Here is a 22,099-nt window from a genome sequence, read left to right on the forward strand (position 1 = left end):
CGTCTGCTACCTGGGATACATGGCAAATACCCAGGTCCTGCGAAATTTAGTCATTGATTGACTATCATTGGTAAATGACAGTATCATGTCGATCCCCTGAGTTAATTTTATCTTTTATTAGATCAAATAGAGGGCGATTGGAAAACGCAACTGTTAGACGCTGGGACGAGTTGTAATCCTGTCCGTGTCCGAATCCGACTCCGAAAGAGTCGAAGACACACTATACCCAAATCAAGATAGCCCCATGCGGTAATGCATATACTACAAAGACCTAATAGGATTTGTGGGGTCCATTAAGATGACCGAAAGGCGCCAGAGGGCCCCACACAAGTTATTTGCCCTAGTTACCACAAATCCTAGTGCGGAATGAACAGTGAAAGACTTGGGATGAAAGACATGCAAGTCACGATGGAATCAAACCTCTTCCGCAGCTCAGAGGTAAGGTGAGTCTCCGACAATGTGACAAAGTATACCCTTTCACTTAGTCAATTACTGGAAATCACCACGTGCGCGAATGGCGTGTATCGTAGTGATATTTGCTATTTTATCGGTTCATTTCCAAGATTGAATAATGAAGTGGCGAGTCACCGTTCTGAGCCGTTGTTGCGGTTGTGAATCCTGGTTCGTTACTTTGGTAGCCATCCTTTTTTTTTGCTGCATGAAACAGGACTCGATTACATTGCATGGGTCCTCTTGTTCGAGTGTGACTTCGAAATAAAATTGTGAATTTTTAGAGACCTAGAGACAGCTTTGCCCACTTAGAAATCTGACCAGTAGTATCTACTCAATCTAGACACCAAGCGACTCAAACCGCTGAATCACGTTTTCTCTGAATATTGGAGCCCAGTATATAGTAACCAGCTACCTTTCCTAGGGATGGAATATCTAGGTAGTTATTGGTTAAATCAAACCCACCGACATGCTTCGATTGTAGTATTAGACTCTGTTTAGTAGATATAAACAAACTCATCATTCTGTCCATCTGTGAGGTCTTCAGTGATATTTGATCCAGCATGAGCCGGGCCCTGACCCATTGGTCCCGCTTCGCTTTCCTCTCCGATGCCTTCAAAACGCCTCTGCATAGAGTGATCAATTATGATGGCACTCTTCCCATTACGAACTCGACGGCGGGCCTGCTGTTTATTGAGGAACCACAGATTTGCCCATTGAATGAGCACGGTTATTGCCATCGCACTAAAGATACCCAAACAGGCACGTAGTCCAGGATGATATGTCGGGGCATCCTTGGAAGCAAAGAGCAAGGGGCCCACGATATTACCTGCAGAAGAGGCAGCGTTGTACAGGCTCATGGAAACAGACTTCTTTGTTGTTCCCGCTGTGTTACCGATGATCCATGTCACGACTAAGGGGTTTCCTCCAAACAAAAAGGCAAGGAGGTAATAGCCAGCTAACAAGGCACCTTGGGCTGATGCTGTTCGGGCAACGGCATAAAGTATAGCTAGACCGGCAACGACCGGGATCATGAAAATAACCAAGACGGCTCCCTTCAATCGGGCTGTCTGTGCCATATAGCTAGCCAATAGGATGACAATGAATTGAAGGGCGCCAAAGGGCATTGTTAGGAGCGTGGTGGTGTATTTGTCATATCCCAGGCCACCGAGGATCAAAGGACCAAATATATTGGTAACGCTGGCACCGATGTTGAGCAACATGGCCATGCCCACCCACAGATAGGTTTTGGGCTCCAGTGCCGCTTCCAGAACGTGGCTCAACTTGAACTCTGTGCTCCCTGTTCCAGTCTGGTTGGCCCGCAGACGCTCCATACCCTGTGCTCGTTCCAATTCTGTCAAAAAGCGGGCCGTTGAAACATCGTTATCCAATCGCCAATACACCACCGGGGCTGAAACGATCGTCAGCAGCCCAACGAAGAGGAAAATTCTAAACGGGACTTGATCAGCACATGGCCAAGGACAATTATGACCGGTCAAAACCTACATTTGCCATGGCCAAAGCACGTTGGACTTGATTTGCGCCAGTCCGTATGATAATGCGGCCGCTACGATCGTGGCAAGCCCGTTTGTGCTGTACCAGGCTGCGATTCGTAAAGGCTGTTCGGAACGCAGGTACCACTGACTTGTGATAACACCAAATAGGGGCAAACACCCGGCTTCGAATAGGCCGAGAAAAAACCGAGCGGCCAAAAGCGACCGAAAATTATAGCATGCGGCCATACATGCCTGTGCAATTCCCCACCCCAAGCACAGTGTCGGCATGAGGATCTTGTGTGGAACCTTGACAATCAAGAATGATGAAAAGGGCTGCCAAGCTAGCTGTGCTATTGGCCCAATGGATCCAACCAGCGAATATTCATTGCCAGTTAGTCCAGTATCGGCCTGGAGACCAAAGGTCGCGCCGTATCCTAAGACCGACTTGTCCAGGATTTGCAAGAAATATACCCAAATCAATACCATCAAGATAGTTCGGTCAGTTTTTCGACATATACTCTTGCTCTCCTCTTCCGTCAGCGGTATACGTTGAACGACCTCCTCGGTGTGCTTGGTTGGGATCTCATCGTGGATCGCATCGGATTTCGACATGCTTGGGTTGAGGTTTGCCCTTCAGACAGAGCAAGGAAATCCGGGGTAGTCTGGGGATACGAAAATGCGGAGGGGTATGACATTTATGGCCTCCAAGTCCACCCCCACGTCTCGCCACCCACCATGTTGATCAATGATACACGAGGTCCTCTCACCAATAACACCTCCACGCCTTCCCCGCGTTCCCCCACGTCTCCATTCCCTTCCGAACCTATCAATTCCAAGCTAGGAGTGGTGGGAATGGCCCCCTCGGCCAATCAAAGGACGGATATAGATTCCCTCGGCTCTCACACTCAGACCCACGCCTCGCCCACGAGTTGCCCGACCCGGCGACGTATCTGTAATGCCCGAGATTCAATCGCCCGGGCGCTTTGCTTCGGACGTACCCGATTACGGCATGGTTATTGACCTCCGAAGGCCCCGTTTGCCCCCACGCCGATGCTGCCCACGCCATTACGATGACCGATCTACGTGAGCCCAAAAGCTGCCGGGACTAGCGAGCGGCTTGAATCTGACAATCAAGGATGAATGATGGAGAATGGAAGATCAAAAACCGATTGGTCTGCATTCCTGAATAGCCGATCTTTCCCACCCCCCACTATTATGGCATGTTACTCCTTTAGAGGATCATGCCCCCAATTCTTCAACGATCGATACCTTCGACTGTGGGGGTTTCGCTTGGCACTCTCTTCCTGGGCGAGATGGCGTTTGCAGTATGACACCACACGGCGCATGTGGTCAATTTCGGTGTTTGTGTATCGGCCCGGCTGGCCCTCGGGATTTCTTTCCAAAATTTTGACTATTTTGCGCCCGCTACATCGAATGGAGGAATATCAGTCGCCGTCCCGGTCGCTCGCCATTGTTTTGTTATGTTGTGTTTGCTGGGCTTGCCTTTCGTGACCAATAGTTTCGCCCGAGTCACTGGCCCGCCCTGATGACTGCGAGGCTCTTCTAGCCAGTGTCGAAGTCCACCCGGAGTCATGTTCACCAAATCCTAGAAATTGCTGTAGGAAACTTGCTGCACTGAGTTTAAACAACTTCAATTTGACCAATCCTTTCCAATGTTCTATACTACTCCTACTAGTACTACAATATATGTATCTTTTTGGATATGGGTGTGCTCTGCTACCTCGACTTGTAGTACCGGGAAATCCGGTGGCAGTGTCACGGTCCAGTATTCCGAAATTCCTGTCAGACTCAAAAGATCACTTCAAGCAGGCAGTCTGAGCCAAGCCGCCTACGGTGTTGTATATATATTTTTCTTTTCCCCTTGCTTCCAAGGTTCCAGGTTCGCCTCACATATTTAACAGGTTATCTCTATGACTTCAAGTTTCCAGTCGAGCTAAAGTTTCCCACCAGCCTCCCCTTCCCCCACTCGCCGACGATCTACCCCAAGGCCCATTCGAAAAGAATACTACTAGTATAGTCTAGAGTAGACTAGTCTCTAGAAAGTACTTTGTACTCCGCTGAGAAAATGGAGCATCTCGGAGATCATTGGCCTGCATTATCAATGATCCGCGGAGATACAACCGACTACGGGGAAATCAGGAGTGCCCGCGTTGGCTTATCTTCGCCAAGCATCCCCAGGTATGATAAGCTGTCGCTCCATGAATGGTTCGCAGGATTGGGCTTGGCAAAAGATCGACGATGCTGCAACCGGCAGCTAAGCGTAAGGTACTCCGTATAGAGTTATTCGTTATTCTTTATCTCATTTCTCAGTTTCGGCGAATAGAATCCACCAAATCGCAAACCCAATCGCATCATTCACATCATCTAGAAAGTACAAGATAAGAACCCCAACTCATGCCCTAGTGGTCGCTGAAATTGATGAGAAACTATAAGTACTTGCGCGGTCGGTACACTGACTACAACATTTTCTCTCAATTGAGTGTGGGATTTTTCAGAATCCCGTAACCGATTTTTAGTTTTCATCAATTTTGGAAAAGAGAAAAGCATCGGAATCTTCTCGGCAAACATGACACTGGGCGCGCTATCTCCAGTTGAGGTCATAGAGGCCGTTGGAAAGGCAGGGGTACAGAAAGGGAACATGCGACTGGACAAAGTTTTCCTCAGCTCCGTCTCTGCTGGATGTCTGCTTGCCTTTGCCTGTGGAACAGTCCTCAGTACGAATGCCACCCCGTGGTTCCAGGAAAATGCCCCGGGGCTGATGCGCACCATCAGTGCATTAGTCTTTCCATATGGATTATGTATGATTATCCTGACAGGTGCTGACTTATGCACCGGGTCATTTATGGTACCTTTCACCCCTAGATATCAGTTTTATGTACAATCGCTGATCGGTGTTTTTTAGTTCACTACCGTTGCAGCACTACAGCAACGTTTGCCATGGTGGAAAATGCTACTGCACTGGACCGTGACCTTCCTTGGAAATTTAGCAGGCTCTCTTTTTATTGTGACTATTATATTTGGCTGTCAGTTGCAACATATATCAATTTCAAACCTGAGGGACATGAAGCTGATTGAACATGGCCAGATGGTGAGGTGTTCTCTGCGGAGCCATTCAAATCCGCAGTAATTACCTTTGCGACCAAAAAGCAACTCACCCCGGACTTTCGCATTATATTTTTACGTGGTATTGGCTGCAACTGGCTAGTTTGTTTGGGCTGCTTCTTCGGCATCCAAGGACGTGATTTGGCATCCAAGATCATTGGAATCTGGTTTCCTATCTTCGCGTTCGTCTCGTTGGGATTTGACCACGTTGTCGCAAACATGACATTTATCCCTCTTGGGATCTGGGAGGGCGCTCCTAATCTTAGCGTTGGCCTCTATATCTGGAAGGGAATTATTCCCACTCTGATTGGAAACATTCTCGGCGGGGGCCTCTTTTGCGGTAAGTTAACCAATTCTTTATAATACACAGATTCCTCAACTAATTGCCTCTATAGGAACTTACTACTGGTATATTTATTTATTGGACCTCGAAGATAGCGTTCTATTCGGGTCACGGGTCTCCAAAGGTCTCCAGAGTGGTCTTCCGGTGAAAGAAGGCGATCTCGAATCCTCTGCGGCTGGAACTGAATGATAGCTTATTCGAAGCTCAACACGCTCAGTTCCAATATTGAATGTACCTTATTATTCTCGTCTCATTAATTTCTAATGCTATAAAAATTTTCTACGAGTATTCCTGCTAAGCAATGCTCTTTCCCGAGGTCAGTTATCGAGCATTTAGTAATTTTGCCAGCGGAAGCTAATACCTCTGGAACCTAGGAATGCTAGTATTATAAATAACCAGAAACGCGAAGTGAGATTATGGAATCTCAAGCTCATAGCCTCAGCTATCGTGCTTTATTCCGTGCCCCGGTCACTCCCTAGTTACCAACTAGTAGTTACTATTAGTCAATACTGACAAGCCAGCGCAGCAGGTTTATGATCATACGGCCGATGCACCAGACGTCTCGATGGACACTACATTTTTGACCTGAGCAATGGGTCGTATTTCACTCGCCTGGAGTGATTGATTGTTCGTCAGTTTGTGGGATACTCTCGCACACCATCTTGCGTGATTCTGGCAAATTCGGGGATATCGCCGAATTGCCGATAAGCCGAGAGTGACCCCGCCACGTCGCATTGGCTAGTTCGAGAGAACCCGATCGATGCGACGACCCGACGTGGGCGGGGATCAGGGACTATAGAGACATTTGCAATTCATCTCTTATATATTAGAAGGTTTCCCTTTGGAATCTCAATCTTTAATTGCACAGTGGCATTTAATCATTCGCATGATCCGATCATTTTTATCTTCCTCGTCCACGAATATTGACCGTAAAAATGTCAGCCACAGTTCTAGAGACAGTCACTCCACAAGACCACTCGACAACCGAGGTCGATATCGCCAAGTTTCCTGACGGGCTCAAAACATCTGGACAGCATCCGCCTGTCTACTCTCAAGTGCGGCCATATTCAGAATTTCCCAAAGTTCACGGCGGTCCAACAGTCTGGAAGGCAGAGGACTACCGTCAAAATCCTGAACTTTGGACACACCAGTTCAATGAAAATGAGATCCATGAGCTTGGCAGAGCGGCAGATGACTTCATCGAAAAAGATCTACCTTTAACAGGAATTTCGAAGGTTAGTAGAAAAAGAATAGTCTTAGAGAGTTCCGATTATTGATCTTGTTTAGCAAAATTTCCCGCTTCCCAATCTCTCAAAACGGCTGGAAGTTCTTCGTCAAGATTTGATTAATGGAAAGGGATTTTTCCTCTTTAAGGGAATCCCCGTGCGACAGTGGGATCTTCGAAAGTGCGCTACCGCATACATGGGGCTCGGTACATACCTTGGATATTTCGTGAGCCAGAATGGTCGCGGTCATGTTTTGGGACATGTCAAAGACTTGGGCGAGGACCCAACTAAAACTGATCGAGTTCGAATTTATCGGACCAATGCTCGGTAAGTTCTTGTCACGAAGGGAAGCCCGGCCGAGGATAAAGTCTCTAACGGCTTGAACAGTCAGTACTTCCACACAGACGGCTCGGATATTGTAGGCCTTCTATGCATTGCGAAATCTCTGTCAGGTGGCGAATCAGACATCTCGTCAACACATCATGTCTTCAATGTGCTTCAAGAGAGACATCCAGATGTTGTTCAAACTCTCTGCGATCCAAGTTGGTATTTTGACCGGAAGGGTGAGCTCTCTGAAGGTGAAGAGCAGTGGATCCGAGGCAGTATCTTTTATCTCGAAAATGACCGTGCCGGCGACAATCCTCGGCTTTATGCTAGATTTGACCCCATGAACGTCACCTCTTTGTCCCGTTTCAACTCTGGACCAAATGCTGTTATCCCACCTCTTTCGGATAAACAAAAATATGCAATGGAAATATTCGAAAAGACTTGCGCCGAGTTGTCATTGCATATGATTTTGGCCCCGGGAGATATTCAATTCGTCAGCAATTCACATGTTTTGCACGCCCGTACTGCCTATACCGACCACCCTGCAAATGCCATTGACGATGAAGGACAGCCTGCGCGGCGGCGACACTTAATGCGTCTTTGGCTTGCGGCTCCAGAGTCTGAAGGTGGATGGCGACTTCCATATCACGACACGCTCGAAAAGAAGCGGGGCGGTATCCAGGTGAACGATCAACCGCCTATTTGCCCATTGGATGCAGAATAGATTGTTGAAGCGCTTAAGATTTTCAGATGAACTTACAATCTGTACGACTATCATCGGGTTCTTTCTTTTACTAGTAGTACCTATATTTTTCAGTGATTGGATACAATGATGGGAATTCTTTCTATAATAGTTTTTCTAATTATGAATCTCGAAGGATTGCTGGCGTTCGACTTTTCAAGTTCATCAGGCTCTTGAGTGGCGTGACCAGACGACTATTAAGTTACAGAGCTCACTGATAGTCAGATTCTCTTAATAATATTCTATTCTCGGCGCCCTGTGCAATCTGAAGCAATATTATAGGTACGATGACTTCACAAAATAATGCCACTGTACTAGCAGCACTTAGGGGTTGGGACTTCAACAGGACATAGCCTAAAATTGAAGGTCCGGAATCTCAGTGTTGCTGAGGAAATGGGAAGACTGGTAGCCATGGCTCTGCCTGTGTAGTAGAAAAACCCCCTGCCCATGGTAATAACCCAGCTGCATCGATGCCTGAGCCCACAGCCGTATCAGCTGGTTGCCAAGCCCACCCCAGGTCAGACATGAACAATGTTTGAAGTTCCTCGAGGTTTCCCTGGCTTGTACCATTGTCCTCCTCCAGGTAGCTTATTCCATGGCCTACTTTATCGGAGACATTTTGGTCCAAATCTGCAACAGAGTCTGGACACGCACTATTCGGGGCAGATGAAGTCCTAGCCTTCTCCGGGGCATGTCTTTCCGGTATTGACTTACGTGCCATCCGGAAAATTGACAACGGATTGAGAACGTAATCTGGAGCACTTTGTACTGGCGTTCCAGGTAAACTTTCACTAGGAAAATATTTAGTCAACTGTTCATGTTACCAAAGGTGGCGATTTGCGTAGGTGGTTTACCTTGTCTCCTCGCTATCTCCGAAAGATTGATATGGATCATCGGGAATGATATTTTGGGATATGACCTCTGAGCCAATTCCGGATCTCTCAAGCATTGTTTCTGCGGCAGAGCACTTGAAATTCAAATATCAGCTCCACTATCTATCTGCAGAAATGGATATCGCTTACTAGTGATATCGCAATTGCGTTGATAGATCCCATTGCTCGTAAAGATTGGACGTTGCTACGTATTAGGGGCAGTGTCTCCGTCATCAGGAACTTGGTGTTTTCATCTCGCGAGTCGAGGATTTGTGTCAGGTGGTAAACCATGATGCGACAGCTGTCGTAAGTGATTGTTGGGAGCCATGAATCCGCTAGCATGCGGCACCCATGGCGGGCAGTCTCGCCTATTATCGTAGCCAAAGACCTTGCGGCATCAAAAAGAACTTGTTGTAAGTGCCTGAGGAACTCTTGCTGATCAATAGGAAAATCAAAGGCAGCACGGAGTTTATAGAGTGCAGGTGCACCTAGTCGATACAAATCACAAATTGTCTGATAATGTGCGCAGTGTAGTACACACAGTGCACCCAGTTGTGAGGAGTCCTTGCGAATATAGATGGCATTTGGCGTGAATTGGAGGCTTGGAGGTAAGGATTCATACCACGCACGACACTCCTCATCCAGCGACGCAAATTCGGAGTCTGGATCCCAAGGTACCATTGCATTGTCTAAATGCTTGATATACCTAGAATAACCATTAGAACAGAAATTTCTGAAAGGATCTTTCTCAACTAGGCATATTGACCTTAAGACTTTCTTCCGAACTGAAATATGGCGAACGAAATACGCCATCATGCCCATATTTGGGAGAAGTGTCCTGATATCCACATTATCACCAATGAACTTCAACCAATTCCCAGCTTCCAGTGTTTCTGTCAAGCAGGGAATTTGCTGGACAAAATTTCTTTCGTTGCATGGTAATTGGATTTTCATATCCTTCTCATCAACCAAGGTCAACTGATCCACACCGCTGCCGACAAGGGAATCCATCACATAACAACTCCACATTAGGCGCCGGCGAGATTCTTTTTCGGTTGCGGTAAGCCCAGAGTCATGATTAGTACAAAGAAGATCTGTGTTGTACTCGAGGTTAATTTGCAGAGCCTGTGTCATGCGTGTTATAAGACCACTAAGCATGAAAGCATTCGAGAAGTTTCCCATTCGAATATCATAGTCATGGAGAAGAACCGCTGCCTACTTATTATTCATTAGCTTGTCAAGAAGAATTGAAAAGCAGGAATACTGACCATCAAGTTATCAATTGTGACAATCTCCAGAGTCTCAAGAATCAGTCGTTGTGCTTGCTTTGCCCACTGGCCGCCTACATGAAGTATGAATTTTGGCGAAAGGGGGGATACATTCTCGCTATAGGCCAGCGCGTAATATCTTTACGACATGGTCAGCTAACTTCCTGAGTCTTTTTGGGATAGAGAAGGTATTTTCTCTTACTGGGCACCCAGTGCACATATTATATAGAGCAGGGCATAATTCTGGCTGCTCTTGGATTCTTCTTTATCCAATCGCTGCAGGAAAGAGGGTCTGTGGATGAATGCAAAGCAGCGCAAAGGATGTATGTTGTTGAAATACTCCTCAACCAGCTGTCCAATCTCCCAATAGTTTGGCAGGTGATACGAATTCAACCTGAAATTTGTAAGAAAATGCTGTGTGGCTTTGAATTTGTAGCTGTGGGTTTTGTACCATTCCAATGAAGGTCTCAACGGCTCCGATGAGATATGCGGAGATTGTGAAGCGGGACAAGTTTCCTTTGGCTGAATAGAATCAGGGTCGATGGGGGATTCATTAGACAGAGCTGTCGGGGTTGGCAAGCCACTCTGAGGATTGTTTCCTATCGCCTCAACTCGCTGTATCCAGTTTGGTTGACAAGATTCAGAATAGACACAACTAGTACCTTTTCTCTGACACCTTTGACATATCGGACGTTCGCCCGAGCATTTTGTTTTCGAAGTTCGGCATGCGATACACGATCGATATGTTCTCTTTCTTTTCGAGCTCTCCGGGCTGTCTTCTTTATCTTCTTGAGTGTTCGCCCGGATTGAGGATGTGTAGCCTGAACACACTAGGCGTAACCTAGCACAGTTTCCACACTGCCCTGGGCGTTCATCACATTTGACCTGGCCAAACTCAGGACCTTGCATAACATAAATTGATGGTGACAACACTCACCTTGCGTGCACGACACGTACGGCATCCTAATCGTGGGGAAATCAACACTGCACTTTGAGCTCGTCCGACGTGGGTTAGACCTACCAAACCGGGATCTTGATGCCTTCAGAGTGTGGAGCCCCATGGCTGGCATTCAAATCAAATCGGATCTTTCCAAGAGCTGTTTGGTTTTCTGCGGTAGATTCAAGTCGTCCACCTTTCTCTTCTTTTCCCCCCAGGATGGTTGGGAAAGGATCGCAGTTGCACTTTTTCGGCCCATCGGCAAACGCGGGCGGTCGGCAATGCATACTTTGTGGTGAAATCGAGGCGCACGATGACGAGATCGTTCAAGTGGAGAAGCGGGGGTTGCGTTGGGCCTGTCGATCTTTCTAAACATCACCAGTGCCAAAGATGGCATCTCGGAAGTTTACCGTGGCCTCAACTGACTTTCGCTTTTTCGATTTTCAGACAAATATTTCAGCCTTTTCTTCATTATGTCAGTGGCATTTATCTATTAGTCTTGAAAGGGTTAATTGAAGGACTTCTAGTATTCAACAGGAGACATAATTAATGTGTTTCACCCTAGGGCCACCGAGTCATCAGCCCCACCGAGTCAGCAGCTCCAAAACACATAGCTAATATGATAAATTACAACTTTATAACTCAACAACAGGTAGTTATTTCTTATTTAGAAGGTTATTTCAAGGTATAGTATTCTGAATAATATTGTTAACTATCTTTTACCTAGCCTAGGTCCCCGGGTAGAATATTAAATCTAAGAAACAGTATTCTACTAGTATATCTTTACCTGTTAGATACGCAAATGACCAGGTGTTTCCAAGGGTTTCCCAAGGTTGTAATCTTTTACCTAGTGAAAGATGGGAATGCTCGCTGGCTGTCTGTCAAGCAGACAGGTCGATCACAAGAGGACAAACCCACCACACACGCAGTGTGCAGGTGAGTAGGCAAGGCAATGACCACTGAGATGAAATCTCCTAAGGTATCCGAGCCTTCTTGAGCAGTACACCGATATTGCTACCGCCGCAGGAAAGAAAAGGCCGCATCGTGACACTTGACAGGTGTATGTTCCTAGAATACTATCGCGCGAACTAAATATCTCCCTGTAAGCAGACACCTTATGGCTAAGGCTCTGATCACATGATTCCGATGTTGAGAGCAGAATCCCCATTACACTAGGTATAAAATATTTAAAAAAAATCCAAAAAAAATCCTAATCAATTATTCTCTCTAGTGAGAATAACATATACTATCAATTATAGTTGAAAAAAATATTCTTTAGTTGTTGAGATATTCGAAGTTGTAATTTCTCAGATTTACTGCGTTTCATGGTGCTGCCGACTGGGTGGTGAAACACGTTAACTAACAGGTCGATCGTTTATGTGAGCCGTGATTCTAGCATGCTGCATGTATGTCTTTTTAAAGCAAAATAGTGGCTAGAAGAACTCACTGGAGCAGGCAGTAGAAATGAAAGCCACGTCTTATTCAAACTTCAAGACTTTACCTATCGTCCTGACTTTTTCTTTTCTTTCAGTCAGCACTACAATAGATGTACGACCAAAGTATGTATGTGTCTCTTGAGAAAAAAAAGACAAAAAATGTGCACTTGCAAGGTTTTAAAGGTCGTTTTGGTTGTTTCTCACCGTGATATCAGAAGCTCTGGATGATCTCCAAATCTTTCGCGAGTTCTCATTCAAAAATTTGTAAGAAACTCAACCTTGGATGATGACAGGAACGCGTCTAAGTTCCGCATCACTGCGACATGATTTATAGGAAACACCGATACCATTCTCATGGCCATTTCAATTCCCTGTTCTATCCAATTTCCAAGGTTTGTCCAAAATTCAGTGCCACACATTTCACAACCACTCTATAGACTGAAGTTCTTATCCTCCAATGGGGCGAAGATGAGCCAAGAGAGAATGACGAGCTTCATAGCGAGGAGTGCACCATTTCCAGGGGTCAGACTCGGTCAAATCCCATATTCTGGATCATCCCAGTCAAATATCCAATCCTCTTTGCTGTGTTTTGTCATCCGGTGATATCCAAATATGCACATTGCCCAGTTGCAATTCGAAGTCGAGCGTAGTCCCACTTCAACACGGTCTAATGGAAGAAAAATAGTAGTGAATTCTTGGACTTTCCGGGGGCTTGAAGAAAGACTTAAAAGGGGCTTTATTGCCAATAAATTCACGTCCTTGCAAGTTAGTTTTCTCCTTCAATCCTCACCGCTAGCCTTGGAAGCCGGTGATAACTAGTGTACTTTGCGACTTTACACACACACACACACACACACACACATTTTCAAATTTTTGAGATGGGGGACAACTCTGAAATTCCTTTGAGCCAAAGGGCTGTCATTCAACATGAAAATGGCATTCTCCGAGTTACTCCTGGTCTTCCCATCCAGCAGCCTGGTCCAAACCAAATTCTGGTGAAGACAAAGTCTGTGGCATTGAATCCATGTGACTTCAAAATGCCTATTCGATTTCCAACACCAGGTCTCTGGGATGGCTGTGATTATGCAGGAATTGTCATGGCGGTTGGTAGTGAGGTTGCCAAGCAAGGAAAGTTCCGTCTTGGAGATGCAGTATTTGGGGCCGTGCAAGGCTCGAATCAAGCAGATCCCACTTCTGGTGCTTATTGCGAATATCTCAATACCGATCAGGATTTTACTTTCCATATACCAAATAGCCTTTCATTCTCTACCGCGCCAGCAATCTCGGGAACGGCAATAGCGACATTGGGAATTGCTTTATTTTGGTCACTTAAGATCTCAGGAACTCTGGACACACCTTCAGTTAAGCAAGAGGATGTGCTTGTTTACGGCGGGAGTAGTACCCTTGGCATGCTTGCTATTCAGATGGTGAAGCTGTGAGTTTCCAACTTTGACAATATGTCCAACCTAAAAATGACATTTTTATTAGGTGTGGCCACCGTGTGATAACAACCTGCTCTCCTCGGAACTTTGACCTCGTTCGCTCCTATGGAGCCGATCTTGTGTTCGATTATAATTCCGTTACTTGTGCGAAAGAAATTCGTAATGCGACCAAAAATGCCCTTCGCTACACGCTAGATCCATTTTCTGATATGCGATCCGTCAGTATCTGTCAGGAGGCACTCGGGCGAACTGGTGGGCGTTATTGTGGTCTAGAGCAATATCAGGAGCAGTTATTCTCGCGAAGGACTGTGAAACATGAGCTGGTCATGGGAGGAGCTATATCTGGAAAGGGGGTCCAGTTACCCGAGCCGTATGGGGTCGCACCAAATGCTGAAATTGGGAACTGGGCTCGCAATTGGTACAAAGTAGTTCAGGTCCTGATAAATGAGGGTAAAATAAGACCGGTGCCAGTGGAGATTCTTCCAGGAGGAATCGATGCAGTCATAGGAGGGCTTGGCATACTCAAGAGTGGGCAGGTGTCTGGGAAAAAGTTAGTTATCAATTTCTAAAGGCAGAGTGGGCTGAGCATTGCGGATTTCTTTCCTTTCGTTCTTCTATCTCAAAACAAGATTCTATCGAACTATCGTCGACTACGTAAGCCGAATGAATAACGTAAATTATTTTCTTCGGGTATGCGGTTCAATAAACAGGTCGCTAAGCTCGGTATGTAGTTATCTTATTCACTCTCTCTTCTGTACCTAGTAGGTATTTTAATTTCAAGGCATGTTTAAATTGGAAACTCGAAAGGTATTCAAGTCCAAAATATCACATCATATATTAGTAAAAGAAGTTATTTCACAAAACCTCGTACGCGTGTGGCTTCTCTTTGTTTTATGATCTTGGATATTAATCGACAATTTTCATCGAACGCGAAAGCCAGTAGGACTCCTAATTGCGATAGCTACATTTCATTTTCACTCGTTTAGACACCACTAATATGTAAAATATCACTAGCAATGGAAATCATAAACCAGTCTCGACTTGACGGCCTTTTCATCTTTTGTCGTGATGACATTCCGCGTTAGATATCGATGCCCATCAATGAGTTCGAATCCCCAGATTACTCGCGCATCCCACCCTTTCGTTTTGTTATGAGCAATCTCGTCGATCACGGTCTTAGATGGGCTCCCTTCGCTCAACTTTTGACGAAGAAACTCATCAGAAATCTCTGAGGTATTCACGTACCGCAGCCTCATGCTGATATCTCCAAATATGGGTAGCGAATACTCCTTTTCCTCTCCGTTGATTGGATAATATCCTTCGCTATCGAAGCCTCCGGGGTTCACCGTTTGCTTTATGTGCAATGTGGTCACAGAGGCCTCGGAAACATTATTGCAACTTGGGGTGTCCAAGCTTTCGGGCTTCGAATTTGCGCTTGAGATAGCTTGCGAAATGTTCAATGTAAGACTCGCATAATTCAGAATCTTGCGAACCACCCAAGGCACACCTTGCTGAAGCGAATTTAGTAACTAATCGTGGTATATAGTACCATCTAGCTAGACTTTTCAAGACCTACCAGCTCAAAAATCTTGTCAGGGTCATTGGATAACTTCCTGTTCTTGAATATTCATTAGTACTATGCCATCGCAATGGATGATTCAGTGCTAGCCTACCAGATTCCACACCCCCTCAAAGTTCGGGGTGTCTTTGGATAAAGGCGCAGCCATTGATTACTTTGAAAAAAAAATATCACCAGGTGATTAATTGATTTTTTTGTCTTTTTTTTTTCCAAGGCGTGGCAAGCTGGCTAAATATGCGAATTTTATTTCCATCGAATCTGGCCCCCCTTGCTTAATCACGCCGGGCGCTCCGGTGTTTCGGAGTCGGAATCGGCCTCCGAACCTTGGAAATCAATATTAAAATGCGAGCTTCCGAAAGATGGGAATATTTTAATCTTGTCCTGATGGTTGGCCTTTCTAGCTAGTGGTGAATGCTATGGAAATGTGGCATTCAATCAAGTTTCCTTTTACTACTTAGGAAAGTAATTTACTCAATTTCAATCTAAAGATTGATTATAGATATTTAAAATTTCCATGCAATATTTCAAGTTGAGTTCGCTTCGTGGAAATACTGCTGAGTCTCTATTCGTACCTAGGTACTATTCGTGGCATCAAAAGAAACACCAGGGTAATGATAAATTCAAATAGCAACGTCAGCTATATCGAAAAATGCTTGCAAGAAGTGCATCATTTTCCTGAGATTCCGACCAGCTTCCATATATTCCCTAGCCACAACATGGTCTCTAAGAGATTCTAGTGGATTATAGTATGGAACATAGGAAGCAGGGCTGCCTTCTCCGTTGAATTCACCGGGTAAATTCTCCGCGATGCCGAAGGAGTGATCAATTTTCCTCAGAATACTAAAGCTGAGTTCAAGTAATACTTGCATTTTAGCTTTAAAAGGGCCTTCCATGTTAAATTCTCCAAATTGCAATGTTGGGAGTGCAAGAAGCTCCGCTGCATCATCCGGCGGGACCATCAGAAAGGCCTGGTAGATCTGGGTAAAAAGGGCATGATAAATGTGGATAATCTGACAGTAGGTCGATAATATATTCAAAGATCCTGAAAGTGATAGCTTATGGCCGAGAAAGCTTGCGTCTCCGAAGACACCTGCAGTTGAAAGCCGGGGTCTTATTTCTTCATATCCCCGGCCGAAATCATGCGAGCTCATGAGGTTTGGCATATCGTCAAGGCAATCTTTGATCCTTTCTTTCGACATTGAAGAAAAACCTTCACAGGGGCTTGAGTCATGTTCTGTAGGTGTTATGGGAGACAAATTCAAGTTCCGCACGTCATTCGATGGAAACATGACTTCTGGTTGAATTATGTCCAAGAATTGAGATGAATGACTCAATATTCGAAAAATAGGTAGATGGATCTTTACAGTGCTTTGGTCGGCATTCTCACTCGGGGAGAGTGACGAGCTTAAAAGACTGGAGGTGGCGTCTAGGACCTCCAGATCAGAAATAAGCTCAATGTTTAGTTGCATAATATTTCTGAGTTGGCTATAGGAGTAGGCCGTGTGGTGATTTGTTATCGGAAATGGATACTCGTCTTGCGCAGAGAATGGCTGAGCACCCCAACGGCCTTCCGAGGTGCTTGGGCGTACATAGATTGGTGAATTGAAAGCATCATTATGAATCATATTCATTGGGTCAAAGCCGGAATCGGCCGGAAGATTCTGGGTCATGTTCAAAATGTCTGGCCCTAACCCCGGGTCTTCGGCATTCGAGGTGTTTCCAGTCGCATGCTTGTCGTGGTAAATGAAAGGCTATAGACTTGATGTATTAGAATCATTTATATATTCAATCATGTGCATCTCTGTTTCGAAATATCTTACAGAATATGGAGAAATGTCATTCCAGGGCAGATAGTCTTGACTCCACGGGTCGAATGACAATAGTTGATGAGAAACCGAATGCATTTGAGGGTTCTTCGTGGCCGGGAAATTAGAAGTCGTAGCGTCATTTGCTAGTAGGAACGGAAAGACGTTCGGGTCAATCAACGCATTAAGCTTCTCATGATCTATTCTGCGGCTAGCCCCCGAAGATGCAGTTGTTTTTCTCACTCTTGAACCGGATGATCGATGAAGAAGTGCAGCAGGACCATCTCCGAGTCTGTCTCCAGATATCTCGATTCGACTTCTAGAGAAAGAATATACACTGTCCTTCTTTGGTGGAAGGAATGATTGGACTGGTTGTCCAACACTCGTAGTACACGCCACCTGGGCTTTGAGACACCTCTCACATGATCTGCCATTTACTTGATCACGCTCACAGCGTAGCTTGAACCCACGGCATCTGTCGCAGGCAGAGCGTCTGGACTGTCTGTAGTTGATAGTCGGCTGTATTGTACTCATCGCGATGTTCATTGGTCGTGATATTCGAACAATGTTGTCGTGGAAAATAATAACCAGGTTTGAGGTACCTTGCGTGAAATTTAATCATTTCCACATACTGTTAGCCTCTTTACTATCTCTTTTGTGACGAAATTGTCTTTCTCTTTCTTTCTCCTGTAATATTTGAATGCGAGCTATTTGTAGACCGGTCTAAATAGCGTAACACAAATAGATAGACATATTGGAAATACAAGTCACAGGTGTTGGTGAACGAAACATGCAAGCAGTCAATGGTGACGATCGGCGTGTAGAGTCCACCATTGCCTAAAGAACTGCTAGTATAGACGAAACTCTTTTTGTTCATTTTTATTGCTTTCTTCTCTTCAAGTTGTCATCGATTTCAATTACCATTCAGAAAATACCTGTCTCTGGCCCAAAAACCATCATGATTGATCATATACCGTATGTAACTAGTTTGACTGAGAATATTTCTTTTTCTCCAGGGCTTTCTTCAGACTCTTGAGTGGGGAATTTGACAAATTGGATTTGGTTTGAAGTAGATCTACCTAGTTCATATCCCCCTGAATAGTTCAAGCCCATTTCAAGCCCAGTTCAAACCTAGATAATGCCAAATAGTATGCGCCAAGCTATGAAATGAAACAGCTTTACGGCCCCTTTCTTCGTAAAAAAGAATCTTGGGAAGAGATTCGCCACGAGTTAGGTACTAGGATTGAGTATATATTTGCCATATGTCATCCATATCCACAACCAGAAAGTAAAGTGGGAACCTGAGGTCTTGGGGATAACCAGCTTTTAAATAAGGCCAGGGAAAATCTCATGGGACCCTAGCAATTCTTCTGGACACAGCTCGTGGCTCTAGACCCACCGATGTCGCGATGCGCCCTGCTATTCGGTTTAGTGACAAACTACTTCCAAGGTTTATGTGACCTAGAAATTCTCCGCGTGGTTTAACTTGACATGTTTAGAAATAAAACGTGGAGGAGTGTATGGATATGGGCCAGGCGTATTCTTACCTGCAGCTTCTGCCTTCACCGACTCTTTCATACCAGGCTGTCGATGATTCCAAGGTTACTGGGTTTCTAAGCAGGCTGCAGCACCAGATCAAACAACAATGCGAGTTTGTAAGAATCCCACTTGGGTGGTAGAGGTTCCAGGGTATGGGGTATTACCAAGGTATATGCAAGCATTCACTCCAGTGGGGCATGCACGAGAGATGTCGTACACTGGAGTCTAAGGTTCTTGTTTGAAACACAATAGAATGTTTCACGGCAGTGACACGTCTCTATCTCGAGGCCATGCCACATTTACAGCCAGTAAGTACCTATGTCCAGGTGCTTAACAGGGATCAGAGAATGAAGCGGATCAAAAGAGAATAATATGCACATATGACTGCTCAGGTACAAGGCTGGCAATACATTATGTTCAATTTTGTTGGAGCTCGAGACTATCACGAAGAAAGAATCAGGCAGTAGGAAAAGAACAATCACTTTTGGTTTCCATGGTATCTTCGCTGTAACGCGCTCAAACTCCATATGTACATAGAAGAAAAGAATCAACCTAACGACTTCGATTATACACTCCAAAGTAGCCTTATGGCTTAGAGAACCGGAGGTGCGACAAAGGAATCCGGAATTCCATCAAAGACCCAATTCAAACTATCGAAAACTTCCGAAAATCCAGCTTCGCTGAAGAATGCAGCGCTCTCATCGAATTGGGCAGGGAGCATCAGCGACGGATCATCCATGGACTGATCCTGCGGTCGCGCTGAAGGGCCTGCTGCCGATGTTATATCTTGATTCGCTATTGCTGCCGCGGCTAGAAGATGTAATCAGTATGGCCCGATGGCAAAAGGAAACTCTGACACGCCACCAATGACTGACCTTGCATTTCTTCAATACTTTTCATGGGCCGGAATCTCTGACGCCAGCGCCATACAGTATCATAAACGTGACTCATGCTCATGCGACAACGAACCTTCAGTTGAAGAATGTCCTCCTCGGCAGGTTCCGGGCCACTGGCATTCCACATTTGGGCCAGAATGTCAGCAAGGCGGATCGGACGATCATGGTCCATAACACTGATTCTGCGTATGGCCGAGATGGCACCATTGAACAATAATTTCCCATGGTTGAAATCGATGTGCCGGTTGAAGTTGCTTTTAAGAAGTTTCATGAGTGCGAACGCTGCAGATACGATCATCTGCAGGATGTAATTTGTAGAATGGCCAATCAATTCGCCGGGTGATGTTTCGAGGTCAAGGACTCTTCCCAAGAAGGAAGTGGTTGCGATAAAGAGTTTTGTCAGGTCATCGCTGCGAGGACTAGCTCCTAGGAACACGAAGTATCGGAAATGCAATTCTGCGGCTCGCAGATGAATCATGTTGATTGCTAGAAATCGATGTCAGCTGTGACGTGGGATAGGTGTCTGGGCGGGTTCATGAAATGGCCTACCGGAAATATCACGGCCAAACTCCACTTCCATTTCTCGCAATTCACTTTCAAGAATTTGAACGATGACAAGCTTCTCGGCACTGACGAACTCTCCAGGTTCAGGTTTGCTGCTATAAAGTGCCTTGGTAACTCGGTCGCAGAATTTCTCGATGCGGAGGCGAATGGTCAGATCATTGGGAAGGCGGTAGTCGGCGTCTTTGAGAGATGCAGGCTCAAGAGCCCAGTCGTAGATGGTGCTTGGGGGCTGGCCGTATCCGGTGGCAACACTGTTCAATATTAGCACTCATCCGTATATCCATAATAGAACGACGGGTACAGACTTTTGAGCGACGATGTTGCAAATCACCCAGGTATGAAGACGATCCTTCATCGCCTCTCCTTGAACCTCCATCCTAAATGTGGTAAATTCTTCAGCTTGGACTGGCCGGTGCAAACCTAATTGCATGGCAATCTGCATCATCAGACCGCTCAGCATGAAAGTTGCATCGGTGCGTTGACTTGTGGTTGGAAGAGGCCATGTGCATAACACACACAACGCTTTTACGACACGGTAATCATGAGGAACACTGGTGATCGTTGACCAAAGAAGTCTACTGAAGGGACCCGATAATGCAGTGAGCAGTCCGGGTTCTGTTGGAGATCTGCGGCTAGCCACACAGATTATGGTCCATGCTAATAGAGGACATCGGTTAAGATAGACCTCAGACGGCTTTGGAGGATTCAGTAGTGGCAGGAAAGGGTGGTAGTAGTTAAAGTATCTGGGAAAAATTCAACATATTAGCCAAGAGCTAGCAGCTCAACCTTTGACATAAGGCAGTCTTACTGTTCGTAGAGTCGTGAAACCCGAGCACGAGAGAGGGAAATATCCTCGAGCCGCCATGGAGTGTTTTCATCCTGCGATAGGATCGACCCGTCCCTTTGCATAGTCAACGGAGTTGCCATTGAGGGATGCGGCTCTGCCGGGACCGACACAGGTCTGGGGCGATCGACAGCAGCCGAGTCACGGCGAGTAAAAACCTCCTCTGAGCATTGGGACAGATCATCACCGACATGACCGTCAGCAGGCACCTCTTGGTCCGATGGATTAGTTGCCAGCTTGCGTCGGAGATCAGCGATCTCCTTTTCCATTTCTGCATTACGTCTGCACTACCATTAGCAAAGATCATAAGGTACGATGATAGGATGAAGAGAGATTACCGGCGCTTGGAGATACGTTTGAATGATTGTTCCACTTTACAATCGATTCCAAGGCGACGACAGCGTGAGCAGGCCGCAGCCGGAGTCTGCACTATATCACATCGTAGCTATTTGAAATCGTAATAGAATTAGTGGGTCAAGACTTCGTAGGGAATAGCGGGGGCAAAAGGGATGGCAGGGTGAAGGCCAAGTGGAGAGATGGAATGTATCGAGTCCAGTCCAGTTCAGTCCAATCCAATCCAATCCAATCCATCTCGGCCTGACTTCGACTGCGACCTCGACCTCGACTCGGCCTGAGAGCGGAAACCGGATCGGAGGAGAGCAGTTGAATGACTGATAGCACGGTGGCTTACCTTCTGTTGCTTGCACTCGTTGCAGGCCTTGCGGCTGCCACCTCGGCGCTTGCCTGTGACAGGCGGGGTCTTCACCATCTCGCCAGACTCGGGACTGCGCTGCAAGAACTCGCCCGGGGCAGGCCGGGGAAGTCGAGGGGACCGAAAGTCGCTGGGGAAGAGAGGTGGCCCATTCGGTGCCAGCAAGTTCCGATATTCTAGGTCCATCAGGATCGTCTCCCGATATAAAAACCCCAACCTGCACGGGGAGATGCTTTGCGGATGACCCTCCGCCGGAAATCGGCGAAATCGGCCCAGAAGAATGAGGGAGGTGGGGACAAAATGAGGCTGCTGTGGAGTGTCATTGGACCATGTAAAACCGCGAAGTCTCGCGAGAGTCGGAGGTTGGACAGTCACGTGTATATTAATCATGTGCTAGTCACGGGATTGGGGAGTCACGTCGGAATCACGTGAGCACCCCGTGACTATCGTTGGTTCCTGCCTTGTTGCCTTGCGAAGGACTCCACCACATCTAGAACA

The 22,099-nt window shown here is 46.1% G+C and overlaps 7 protein-coding genes across 7 annotated transcripts; 3 read left to right on the plus strand and 4 right to left on the minus strand.

Moving 5' to 3' along the window:
- Window positions 1-947: 947 nt before the first annotated feature.
- Window positions 948-2,558, minus strand: N7533_011795 (putative MFS transporter; the record flags this gene model as incomplete). Its single annotated transcript, XM_057108445.1, has 2 exons — window positions 948-1,899; window positions 1,957-2,558. 2 exons carry the CDS (start codon window positions 2,556-2,558, stop codon window positions 948-950), a joined length of 1,554 nt encoding a protein of 517 aa, XP_056953546.1.
- A 1,975-nt stretch (window positions 2,559-4,533) lies between these two features.
- Window positions 4,534-5,601, plus strand: N7533_011796 (formate/nitrite transporter family protein; the record flags this gene model as incomplete). The annotated part of the gene is made up of 4 exons (XM_057108446.1): window positions 4,534-4,812; window positions 4,870-4,990; window positions 5,053-5,409; window positions 5,465-5,601. The coding sequence occupies 4 exons, from the start codon at window positions 4,534-4,536 to the stop codon at window positions 5,599-5,601; spliced, it is 894 nt and encodes a 297-aa protein (XP_056953547.1).
- Window positions 5,602-6,347: 746 nt separating this feature from the next.
- On the plus strand, window positions 6,348-7,689 carry N7533_011797 (TauD/TfdA family dioxygenase; the record flags this gene model as incomplete). The annotated part of the gene is made up of 3 exons (XM_057108447.1): window positions 6,348-6,647; window positions 6,700-6,965; window positions 7,026-7,689. 3 exons carry the CDS (start codon window positions 6,348-6,350, stop codon window positions 7,687-7,689), a joined length of 1,230 nt encoding a protein of 409 aa, XP_056953548.1.
- Window positions 7,690-8,083: 394 nt separating this feature from the next.
- Window positions 8,084-11,071, minus strand: N7533_011798 (fungal specific transcription factor domain-containing protein; the record flags this gene model as incomplete). The annotated part of the gene is made up of 8 exons (XM_057108448.1): window positions 8,084-8,498; window positions 8,562-8,674; window positions 8,730-9,285; window positions 9,346-9,794; window positions 9,848-9,986; window positions 10,050-10,462; window positions 10,510-10,677; window positions 10,874-11,071. The coding sequence occupies 8 exons, from the start codon at window positions 11,069-11,071 to the stop codon at window positions 8,084-8,086; spliced, it is 2,451 nt and encodes an 816-aa protein (XP_056953549.1).
- A 2,027-nt stretch (window positions 11,072-13,098) lies between these two features.
- N7533_011799 (zinc-binding alcohol dehydrogenase family protein) lies at window positions 13,099-14,231 on the plus strand (the record flags this gene model as incomplete). The annotated part of the gene is made up of 2 exons (XM_057108449.1): window positions 13,099-13,655; window positions 13,709-14,231. The coding sequence occupies 2 exons, from the start codon at window positions 13,099-13,101 to the stop codon at window positions 14,229-14,231; spliced, it is 1,080 nt and encodes a 359-aa protein (XP_056953550.1).
- A 441-nt stretch (window positions 14,232-14,672) lies between these two features.
- On the minus strand, window positions 14,673-15,389 carry N7533_011800 (uncharacterized protein; the record flags this gene model as incomplete). The annotated part of the gene is made up of 3 exons (XM_057108450.1): window positions 14,673-15,173; window positions 15,239-15,280; window positions 15,336-15,389. 3 exons carry the CDS (start codon window positions 15,387-15,389, stop codon window positions 14,673-14,675), a joined length of 597 nt encoding a protein of 198 aa, XP_056953551.1.
- Window positions 15,390-19,177: 3,788 nt separating this feature from the next.
- Window positions 19,178-21,991, minus strand: N7533_011801 (transcription factor domain-containing protein; the record flags this gene model as incomplete). The annotated part of the gene is made up of 7 exons (XM_057108451.1): window positions 19,178-19,395; window positions 19,461-19,967; window positions 20,031-20,296; window positions 20,351-20,788; window positions 20,854-21,171; window positions 21,228-21,313; window positions 21,581-21,991. The coding sequence occupies 7 exons, from the start codon at window positions 21,989-21,991 to the stop codon at window positions 19,178-19,180; spliced, it is 2,244 nt and encodes a 747-aa protein (XP_056953552.1).
- Window positions 21,992-22,099: the final 108 nt, after the last annotated feature.

Source organism: Penicillium manginii, assembly GCF_028828005.1.
Source record: "Penicillium manginii strain IBT 31320 chromosome Unknown utg000009l:1.0-3297300.0:1.0-3298630.0, whole genome shotgun sequence".
In the NCBI taxonomy this organism is placed as follows: Eukaryota; Fungi; Ascomycota; class Eurotiomycetes; order Eurotiales; family Aspergillaceae; genus Penicillium; species Penicillium manginii.